Source organism: Aspergillus uvarum, assembly GCF_003184745.1.
Source record: "Aspergillus uvarum CBS 121591 unplaced genomic scaffold BO82scaffold_25, whole genome shotgun sequence".
NCBI classification, from domain to species: domain Eukaryota; kingdom Fungi; phylum Ascomycota; class Eurotiomycetes; order Eurotiales; family Aspergillaceae; genus Aspergillus; species Aspergillus uvarum.
In genome coordinates this window covers 416309-426227 of record NW_020291322.1, presented here as the reverse complement: position 1 = coordinate 426227, position 9919 = coordinate 416309, and the positions used below count along the sequence as shown (strand labels likewise).

The following is a 9919-nucleotide window of genomic DNA, read 5'->3' as shown; positions in this document are numbered from 1 at the left end:
TAGTAGTAGTAGTAGTAGTAGTAGTAGTAGTAGTAGTAGTAGTAGTAGTAGTAGTAGTAGTAGTAGTAGTAGTAGTAGTAGTAGTAGTAGTAGTAGTACTATATGTAGTACTAGCATTAGGAGTGGTAATGGCCATCCATGCATACCAGCAGTTATTTCACCCTTCTCTCTCCGACCCTGAGCTTTGCTTCGGTGAATTTCTTGTAATGGCTCTGGTACGTATGCTTTGGGCACGGAAAATCCCAGCCCGTCAACTAAGATACAAGAATCATGGAACTGCTTGTAGATGTTCATCTTGAATATGACAAAGTCCCTGCCATAGTGAGTTTCTTGCTTGCCACTTGAATTGTATAGAAAATAAATCACCTTCAGATGTGAAATTCGAGGGCTGTTTGTCAAGTTCTTCTGTCTTGAAATTTGTGGTCACTCATTTGTAGTATTGCAAAACCTAGTCATTCACAGGTTTCAGAACTAAGGAGTATCAGTGCCCGCGGCCCTACGTAGCTTTTTTTTCTTCGTTTCTTCTGGTGTTGCTGAATTCTGGGTCCCTCTTCATCCCCTCTCTTCCCCTCAATCAATCCTTTACCTCTTCGGCCTGCCACCTTCTCCTGATCTCCCAACTGGAAGTTAATCCCAGCGTCATCAGCATGCGCCGTAAGTGCAAGACCCTTCAGGGCCGTCGTGGCATGCATTTCCATGTTAATCACTGTCTAACCGTCCATCAACGTTACGTAATGAATTAAGAGAGAATGTGCTACTGGCGCTATCCCCAAGACCTGCCAACCTATTGATGTTGGCTGTATAGCGACATGTCCTGCTGCGTTGCCAAGTCCTGCTCGCCTCAGGACGAGAAAGGTACATTGCAATTTTCTTTCGTCTAATACGTTGTATTCACACATTCTCGGAATATTCCACCGGGTGATAAATCACGCGCTGACGAACCTTGATGTTCTCCCAGCCGCTCTCGGTTTTGCAGTACAGCTTTGCAGTGGTGCTGGTGTGACTGATCTGCCTAGCAGTGCGAGCTGTGCCAACTCAGCCACTTCGACTAATGCCACCAGCGCCTCTACCACCACTTCTCCCGTCAACTCCTCCGGTAACAGCACTGCTTCCGCCACTACCACCCTCACAGGCACGAAGACTCGGTCTGCATCGGGAAACACCCAGCCCGCAACTCCCAACAAGACAAACACTGGAAGCAGCCCCACTGCCACGGGTGGCGGTGTCCCGCTCTTGCCGGATGCTGATGCCAGTATCTTTGCGGTCGTCGGCATGGCGCTCGTTGCAGTAGGGATAATGTACTTACAGTGACGAAACAGTTCCGGATGAAGGCTTGGTGGGATAACTTTGTCATGCTCCCCCTGTCGCCACCTTCTTAAGGTGATATCTGTTTCAAGTCCTGGTCTCAGAATGGACTTTCAAGGCTCTGAGAACTGAATCCGTTTGGCGTAGCACGAAGGAGGCCATCAATAACTGTGATATGTGGGCCGCGAACTCGAGCTTTTTTTTTTGTCTAACAAGAAGCACTTGCATTCCTAGCAATGCCTTGTAGGTGCAATAGATAGAAAGGCTATTGATCACGCTCTACAAACCGCGAAGCCACTGCTTGTTTCTCCTCCCGGATAGTAACGAATATCTAGCATGACTTATCAGTCTCATACAGTACAAGTCTCGTACAAAGCAGAAGAGAGGTGCTCTCGAAGCCAGCACTTAGTTCTGCGGCAGGCGAAGAAAATATAGAGAAGGAGAGGAAAAAACCCACCCAGAGCCAGAACATCATCTCCATAAACCCGAATGTGAAAATTGCCGGGTTCTTGAGCTGTGCCAATGCAGACGCATCCCCTGGGCTCTCCATGATATTTCTCGCAGATGGCTGACTTTGGTAGATGAAAAACGAGACGGCGAAGAAGACACAGAAGCGTGTGGCGGAAAGGAACGTCCAGACTTCTGAGTAGAGCGAGCCGAGCCGAGCCATGAAGGGATTCGCGCGCATGGCCCCTGCCACGGAGCCCGGAGCGTGAGACCGTGCGGCCTCAGCCATTGCGAGGACTTCATTAGTCTGCGGAATTTTGGACACAAGGATGTAGTCGACCAGGGCGTCGACGATTAGAAGGATTCCGCACAAGGCAAAGGGAGGTTGAGGACGGGAGAACGATGGAGATGCATCCTAGCCAGCAGAAGTAAAGAGAATTCGTTAGCAATTACATGTTCTTCAGAATGTGGGGGACTTATAAAGGAAACGATGTAACTACCAGTTGCAGGAGCTCCCCCAGCATGAAGACGACGTCGGAGTCGGTGATGACTGCTGGTGACCTCATTAAATGGATGGCTAGAACGACTAGCCAAAAGGCATGAGCCTGTATGAGGATTTTGGAGGATATGAAACCCATGGCAGGCTATATTTATCGGGAGCGCATTCAAGTGAGTGTGATAGACGCCGTCAGTGGTGTGAAGGACGGAGTCGGGGATTAGTTACCTCCTGACATTGTATTGTACATACGTACAGTATTTGTATGTTTTTGTCGAGAGGAGAGCACGGGGAATTCGTCCGCCGGATGTGGTGGGGCTGTCCTGGATCGAAGTTCCGCTCGCCGACGGATCAGTTGAGGGCGAAGGCAGTCTGTCTGTTATGGAGTCAGCCGTGCGGAAGCGAAATCATCAAGTCGAGGGGGAAAGACCTTTGATTTGTCTTTGAATACTGTCTGTTGTTTTACCTCGATTCTTACTTTCTAGCTGCTCCAAGTTCTGAATTTTCCATCTCCGAAGCTCCTTCGACAGAACTCCCCGCACCCGAACCCAGCAAGGTTCGCGGACCGAGCAAGACTGCCAACATGACTGAGATCACTTTCAACAGGGAACGTCACATCAAGTACTTCCTCCGATGCCTCAAAACGTTTCTTCCAGAACCTTATACATCCAATGACTCCAATCGCATGCTCCTCGCCTTCTTCACTGTTGCCGGCCTCGACCTTCTAGGCGTCCTCCAAGACAAGACCACCTCCGAAGAGCGACAAGGGTATATTGACTGGATCTATCATTGCCAGGTGCCTACCGGGGGCTTTCGAGGTTTTACGGGAACTGACTTTGGGGTGGAATCTCGATCGCCGGCGAATGAAGCTTGGGATCCAGCCAATGTGCCGTCCACGTTCTTTGCGCTTGTCATCTTGGTTATCCTGGACGATGATTTATCACGAGTGAAGCGCACAGAATGTTTGCAATGGCTCCCTTGTCTGCAGCGCGAGAACGGGAGTTTCGGTGAAGTGTTAGGGCCTGGAGGCAAGATCGAGGGAGGTGGGGACTTGCGTTTCTGCTGCTGCGCGGCCGGGACGAGGTATATCCTCAGGGGACTTGGTGGAGCAGACATACAGGGGCTGAGAGATATCGATGTATCCAAAATGGCAGCCTTCGTTCAGGCTTGTCAGGTTAGGTCTCCGACTTACATTTGTGATCCTCTACCTGCAGAGCCCACACATACCTTGCCACTATCTAATGCGCTTGCTAATTACATGGTGCTTTCAGGCTTATGACGGCGGCATGGGAGAAGCACCATTTTGCGAAGCACACTGTACGTTTGATTCTTCCAATATGCCCTTGATACCGATCACCCGACTGACCGGGTTGCAGCCGGCCATACGTATTGCGCGATGGGCGCTTTGTCCTTTCTAAGTCGAACGGAGAGGAATCACCCTCTGCCAGCAGTTCTCTCACCTGATGCGGTGGAGTTCGAGTCCTTGGTTCGCTGGTTGGTCTCCCGACAGACGGCTGAGCTTGGTGAAATAGAGGAAGAGTCTGATGAGGACGACACCAAGAGTGAAACTAGTGAGGGTCAGAAACCATTACCCACAGCGGCAATCCAGGTTGTCGACCTTGAAACAGAGGTGGATGAAGTCCCTGCCCTTTTCCCGTCAACAGAGGAGTCATTGCGATGGGCTGGCTTCAATGGCCGATGCAACAAGAACGCCGACACATGTTATTCCTTCTGGAATCTGGCGACTCTGGCTGTGAGAAACCCTGTTCCTTATTACTCGGTGGGCGTTATGTGATCTGATTATTGCGCACAGATGATGGACCGGCTAGCGCTGGTCGACGCGGATCGGAACCGCCAATATCTCCTGGACAAGACGCAGCACATCATCGGGGGATTTGGGAAAGGCGTTGGGGAACCACCTGGTGAGTTTGATCTGTACAAAGTTCCTTATTTGCCTTTTTTCACTCACTCGTTACCGCCCTGCAGATCTTCTACACTCCTACTTTGGCCTGGTGGCCCTTGCGTTTCAAGGCGAAGAAGGGCTGGACGAAGTTGATCCAGCGCTGTGTATCAGCCAACGGGCAGTGGACCACCTGCACTCCCTTCCCTGGTGGCAAGAGAATATTTAAACCAGTAGATACTAGACTAGCGGGCAAGATATCGGGATGCTGAGAGGCAGTGTCCCTGATCTTCAGCCACTTTCACTTCACACGATGGGTATATAAGTTAGACACCGTGCCCTAGCTCCAGCACGTCCATTAAATCCTCCAAATTTCGATGTTCGCTGGGGGGTTTGACGATCGAGTGTATCACTCGGAAGATGCAACTGTCATACAATCAGTGCCGCGAAAGATAGTGGTGTGACAGATTAAGTGGGAGTCATTTTATGGATTTGGCAGTTTCAACTTGATTCTGGTCAGGGCAAGGGAGCGAAGGGAGTGGGGGATGAGGGTGGGGGTGTGGGGGTTGTTGAAGTTGTCCAGTCTTGGAGAGTTGTAGATGTTAACCATAGGTAGTGAGTTCCAGCCCAGGAGAGGTAGATTAAACTTGCAAGGAACGACTGCCGGGTTAGCCGTTGCGGATGATGAGATGATGAGCTAAAAACGGCATGGCTTCAGGGGTTGGAATGAGGAGGTCTGACTCGCTGGCCAACCTAGACTATATACTAAATTATTCGAGTCGAATCCTCTCTAACTACTCCGTACAGTAACTTACCCGGAAAGTGCTTACGTAGAGGTACTGTACGGTACATGTACTGTACCCACCCCAGGTGCTACCCAGGTCAGACACGGGGCGGAAACAGTCTTTTGGGAGCAGGAAGGAAGGAAGGAGCTGAGCCGAGTTAAAGGGAAGTGAAGAGGTTTGTGTACTTTATATACATATTTGCTTGCACGTTGAGGTCATTGTATGATGATGATGATGATGATGATGATGATGATGATGATGATGATGATGATGATGATGATAAACGAGTCCACGTTCGCACCCGGCTAAATTGTGGCGGACGGCTAAGAATGAACAAGTATTACTAAATAAATGAACACCCAGTAATTTGGTGATGAGTACTGTACTCTAGGATAAGAACAGAATTTTGGGTACGCAGTAGTAGGCATATGAATCAAGATTGTTAATCTTTTGTAACATATGAAGTTACTCGTTTCAAATCAGCAAAAGAGATTGCCTATTGTGCAGGAACATAGTTGTTGAGTCAAGTTATGTAGTTATTGAGTGAACTACTACGGAGTACTATGTAAGTGAGTTGACTACTTTAATTAGGTAGTGAGCTAGCTTATTGACCTTCCCTTAATCATCGGTTATGCACATAGTTATTCCCCCCCCCCTGCTTGCCTGCTGTCGTCAGTGCCTCGCTCCTTCTTCGTGTCTGTCTCCCTCTCTCCCCTCATCATCATTGCAAGCCCAGCCAAAAAAAAAAGGCCGCCCGCCTCAACCCACTATTATTTTTGATTCTTTCCTTCACCTCCATTAACTTGAGTGTACTATTGTCCCTCCTTTCCCCTCCATCTCCTCAATGGTGGACTGAATTTCACTATTCATCTGAAACTCGGTGCATACAAACTACTTTTACATAGTACTCTTGCTCACTTTCCCCTTTCGACCTTGCAGTCCCCCTCACCCCTTCTTCCCCAAGTCCCACGCCAACTACTTGTACTACTGGCAAATAACTACCTAATTTCTCTGGTATGTGTTTGCCTGGCATAATAGGCCCTCTCTCCTCAAAGTCATTCCCCCAGCGACCCCATCCTTTCTGCTGTTCGTTAATAATTCTCTCTCTGGTTGTTGTTGCACTGGTCAAATCCTCATATATCGTCGGGTTAGGCACACCTTGACTGACTTCTTGTCTCTTCTTTCTAGCCACATTCCGTCATCCTTTTTAGTCTCCGGGCCCGATCACCTTTCGGCTTCTGCGGATATTAATCCAATTTACTTTCTTTTCTTTTTCTCCCGGCGCCTCGAGTTTTACCATATCAACTACGATTGAGCCAAGATCCAACTCTCGTCGTCGTATTCTCTGCTATAACCTCGAATAATCTCTATCCCTCATCAAACATACCGACTGCGCCGTCTTTCCTACTTCGACCAGCTCTCCCTCATACTTCTTCCCTCGCCTGCCGCTCAAACTCCGGTCCTCACTGTCGAACGTTGGTTCAACATTGCAATCTCAATACATAGCCTGCTGGATGGGTTTCCCGGTGGTTTAGTCTCTCAGGTAGCCGATCGATATAATTCTCGAAATCTCTCAGCTCACCGGACATTTCCCGGCCAGGCGGAGATAAACGATTGAAACACATGCCACCTCCTAGGACAAGAGCGGAGGTCCAAGCCCAGAAACAAAAGGAAAAGGTATGTCGAGTCGCTACTTGCCGTGCCTGCCCAACAACTCATTTTTGATGACAACGCCTCTGCGTGTGGAGAGCTGCTATCACTATATGCTTCTCGTTGGGAGGCAATCTGCCATCCCCCCCCCTTTTTTTTTTCTCAGAATTGATCGGTGCCTGGTACTAATGGAATCTCCATGCGACATGATAGCTTGCCCAGTCATACAATGAATTATTGGAGTGAGTCTCTACCTTGCCAGAACCCCGGCAACCTTGCTGACCAGACTTGATGATCGTAGGGAATTCTCCTCAAAAGACCTCCGCACTGTAGGCAATTACACACTTGGGCGGTTAATAGGAAAAGGCTCCTTCGGCAAGGTCTACCTTGCCTCTCATAAGTTGACCAATGGCTCTAAGGTAGGTCTCCTCGACTATGCAGGCAATTTGAAGCATGTGTTAAGGCATGCTATATTCAGGTCGTACTCAAGTCTTCGAGTAAGGAGGACAGGAACCTGGCGCGTGAGATTCATCACCATCGTCAGTTCCTCCACCCCCATATCGCTCGCCTCTACGAAGTCATTGTGACGGAGAATCTGGTCTGGCTAGTGCTGGAATATTGTCCAGGTAGGTTAACCTGGATTCTTTGCAACTTATAATTTTTTGACACTGGTAGGTGATGAGCTGTACAATCATCTCCTTCAACATGGCCCACTCCCCGTTGAGAAAGTTAAAAAGATATTCACGCAATTAGTTGGGGCTGTGGCGTATGTTCACAGCAAGTCCTGTGTGCACCGTGATCTCAAACTCGAGAATATCTTGCTTGATAAGCACGAAAATGTCAAGCTTTGTGACTTCGGATTCACAAGAGAATATGAGGGAAAGGCCAGCTACCTGCAGACATTTTGTGGCACGATATGCTATAGTGCTCCCGAAATGCTGAAGGGGGAGAAATATGCCGGCGAGAAAGTGGATGTTTGGAGCTTAGGAATCATTCTGTACGCCCTACTTGCAGGCGAACTTCCGTTCGACGATGATGACGATCAAGTCACCAAAGCTCGCATCCTCAACGATGAGCCGGCGTTCAATGAAAAATTTCCTGAGGATGCCAAAACTCTCATCAATCTGCTCTTGTCAAAGCGACCTTTGATCCGGCCAGGCTTGGGTGAGATTCTCAGCCATCCATTTCTCGCCGAGTTTGCTTCGGAACAGCTGGCCATTCTGAAGATCCCACGTCCGGCGCCATTTTCGACCCCGCTCGAGAAGACAACATTGCAGCGCATGAAAAGTGCGGGTTTGAACATCGATGATGTTGTGGAAAGCGTCCTCTCTCAACGATGTGACCCACTCGCTGGCTGGTGGGCATTGCTGATAGAGAAAGAGCAACGCAAAGAAAGAAAGAGGGAGCGTAAACGCCGAGAACGTGAGGCTGAGGCGAAAAACATTCGCCGGCTCAGCGCAGCGAGCAGTCGGTTGGAAAAGATTTCCGCAGCTCTAGTTGAAGTGGATGAGGAGGGGCACGCATCATCTGATGGCCCTCTCCAAGAACGTGGACGTAGGAACAGGCGGAGCTTGCCATCCCAGCTCACGGTACCAGAACTACCCATGCTTGCTGAGCCAGCTCCCGTGCAGTCTCCAGATTCTAGCGCGCCTCCTCCGCCTATTGACAAAGACTCTGTCCGCTCCGCTAGCTCCACTCGACCTCGTCCAGTACCGCCTCCCAAAGATCAAGCACGGCGGCCGAGTACCTTGCACGCCAGCGCTTCGCAACCGGAACTGGCGCAACACAACGGCCTTTTCAGAAGGCGTACTGGTCGCCGTCAGTATCCGATCATAAGTCAGCTGGCCTCACTCAAGCACTGGTTTGTGGAGTCTGCGAAGAGGGCCAAGTCACCGCACGCAAAGGTTACGAGCGCTCAAGGTGGGCATCGCAAATTTCTTTCGGAAAGACTAAGCCCAGGAAAGGGACAAGAGGCTGGAAAGAAGCCAACATCCCCATCTGCCGTCATTGGAAACCAAGATGACTTATCAACACCGACCCAGATAAAACGCTCGTCGAATGCTAGCAGCTTGGCTCCAAGCAGTGCCTCTTATCCAAACCACCGTCACTCTTTTCCCCGGCAACCTCGACCACTCAGCACAGGTCAAACCCATCGAAATTCCCTGTCGCCCTCCCCAATAACTCCGAGGGGCTCTTATCGGCGGTCGTCTGCCGGCTTGCGTGGACGCAAGTCGACCTCTTCATCTGTCTCGTCTATCCGCAGCGTCCATCATACCCATACCCACTCTAAGGCCTCATCCGTATCCTCGAATAGCATTGGTTCGGCTTCGACACCGACCGCTCGAATCACCAGATCACCACATTCTTCTGTGAAAGTCTTGCCCACGACGCCGAGCGCCTCTGCTCGTTTCCCAAGCAATATTCGCTTGGTCCGAGGTACGCATACTGGAGTGCGTGACATGGACGATCACAATGGAAGACTCCAATCAGTGTTTAACGAGGCAGCCCCGACCCCGCTACTCTATTCTCCTTCTTCAAGCCTTGTATTTGCCCGTCGCAAACGATCCGCATTCAAGGGCCCTATGATTCACACTGCAAACCTGATGGTATCTGGCGGTGTGGCTGCTTCGCAATATTCCCAAGTGGATTATGGTGCTGAGGGTTCTGTTGCTGCAAATGCTGTTCGGCCTGCAGCACGGAAGAGTCAAATTATCGAAGAGGAAGATCTAGAAGAAGACATCGAGGAGGTGGATACCTTCAGCGGCCTAGAGGATGATCCAGGATCACCAGTCGATCTGGTAAAACCGGACGATTACCTTGGACTTGAGCATACAGACGGATCTCTTTCTGAACCCACTCGCAAACCCGCTCTAGCCCCTGCCCCGGACTTTGATGCTAGTCCTCGCCCACCCCGCTCGTCCTCATTGACAACGCCTCCGTTCTCAACGGTTCCCGAGTAGACATTACTGTCTGATGCAAAACTCCCATGAGACTGCTGTCAAAGCCTCCAGGCAATAGCAGCCGGACATACTAGATTTCACCTTGGCATGTTTCGATTCTATCTGTTCTTTTTGCACATTTCATCATATCTATACCCCCTTTCGCGTCTGTGCGGGCTAGTTTTTGATTTTCTTCTCCTTTTCCTTTTCTTTTTTTTTTTTTCTTGGGACAAATCTCAATCTTTGACTGTTGCGCAAAAATAGCAACGCGATCATAAACAAGCCTGGGAAGGTCATTCTTGTACGCTAGAAACCCTCCTTTTCCTATCCTTTCCAGACTTTTTTCTTATTCATTACCTTGCAAGGGTTGCATCTGCATTCTCTTGACACGCACTAC

General features: G+C 49.7%; 4 protein-coding genes across 4 annotated transcripts; 3 read left to right on the top strand and 1 right to left on the bottom strand.

Annotated features, from left to right (window-relative positions):
- Positions 1 to 809: 809 nt before the first annotated feature.
- On the top strand, positions 810 to 1379 carry BO82DRAFT_401982 (uncharacterized protein; the record flags this gene model as incomplete). Its single annotated transcript, XM_025639288.1, has 3 exons — positions 810 to 855; positions 959 to 1287; positions 1320 to 1379. The coding sequence occupies 3 exons, from the start codon at positions 810 to 812 to the stop codon at positions 1377 to 1379; spliced, it is 435 nt and encodes a 144-aa protein (XP_025492267.1).
- Positions 1380 to 1570: 191 nt separating this feature from the next.
- On the bottom strand, positions 1571 to 2390 carry BO82DRAFT_282994 (uncharacterized protein; the record flags this gene model as incomplete). Its single annotated transcript, XM_025631394.1, has 3 exons — positions 1571 to 1636; positions 1763 to 2167; positions 2253 to 2390. 3 exons carry the CDS (start codon positions 2388 to 2390, stop codon positions 1571 to 1573), a joined length of 609 nt encoding a protein of 202 aa, XP_025492266.1.
- A 441-nt stretch (positions 2391 to 2831) lies between these two features.
- Positions 2832 to 4377, top strand: cdc43 (protein geranylgeranyltransferase type I subunit CDC43; the record flags this gene model as incomplete). Its single annotated transcript, XM_025631384.1, has 5 exons — positions 2832 to 3422; positions 3520 to 3565; positions 3625 to 4001; positions 4062 to 4170; positions 4235 to 4377. The coding sequence occupies 5 exons, from the start codon at positions 2832 to 2834 to the stop codon at positions 4375 to 4377; spliced, it is 1266 nt and encodes a 421-aa protein (XP_025492265.1).
- A 1820-nt stretch (positions 4378 to 6197) lies between these two features.
- BO82DRAFT_73970 (non-specific serine/threonine protein kinase) lies at positions 6198 to 9910 on the top strand. The gene is made up of 5 exons (XM_025641507.1): positions 6198 to 6610; positions 6797 to 6825; positions 6885 to 7002; positions 7062 to 7209; positions 7259 to 9910. The coding sequence occupies exons 1-5, from the start codon at positions 6557 to 6559 to the stop codon at positions 9541 to 9543; spliced, it is 2634 nt and encodes an 877-aa protein (XP_025492264.1). The 5' UTR covers positions 6198 to 6556; the 3' UTR covers positions 9544 to 9910.
- The last annotated feature ends 9 nt before the right edge of the window (positions 9911 to 9919 follow it).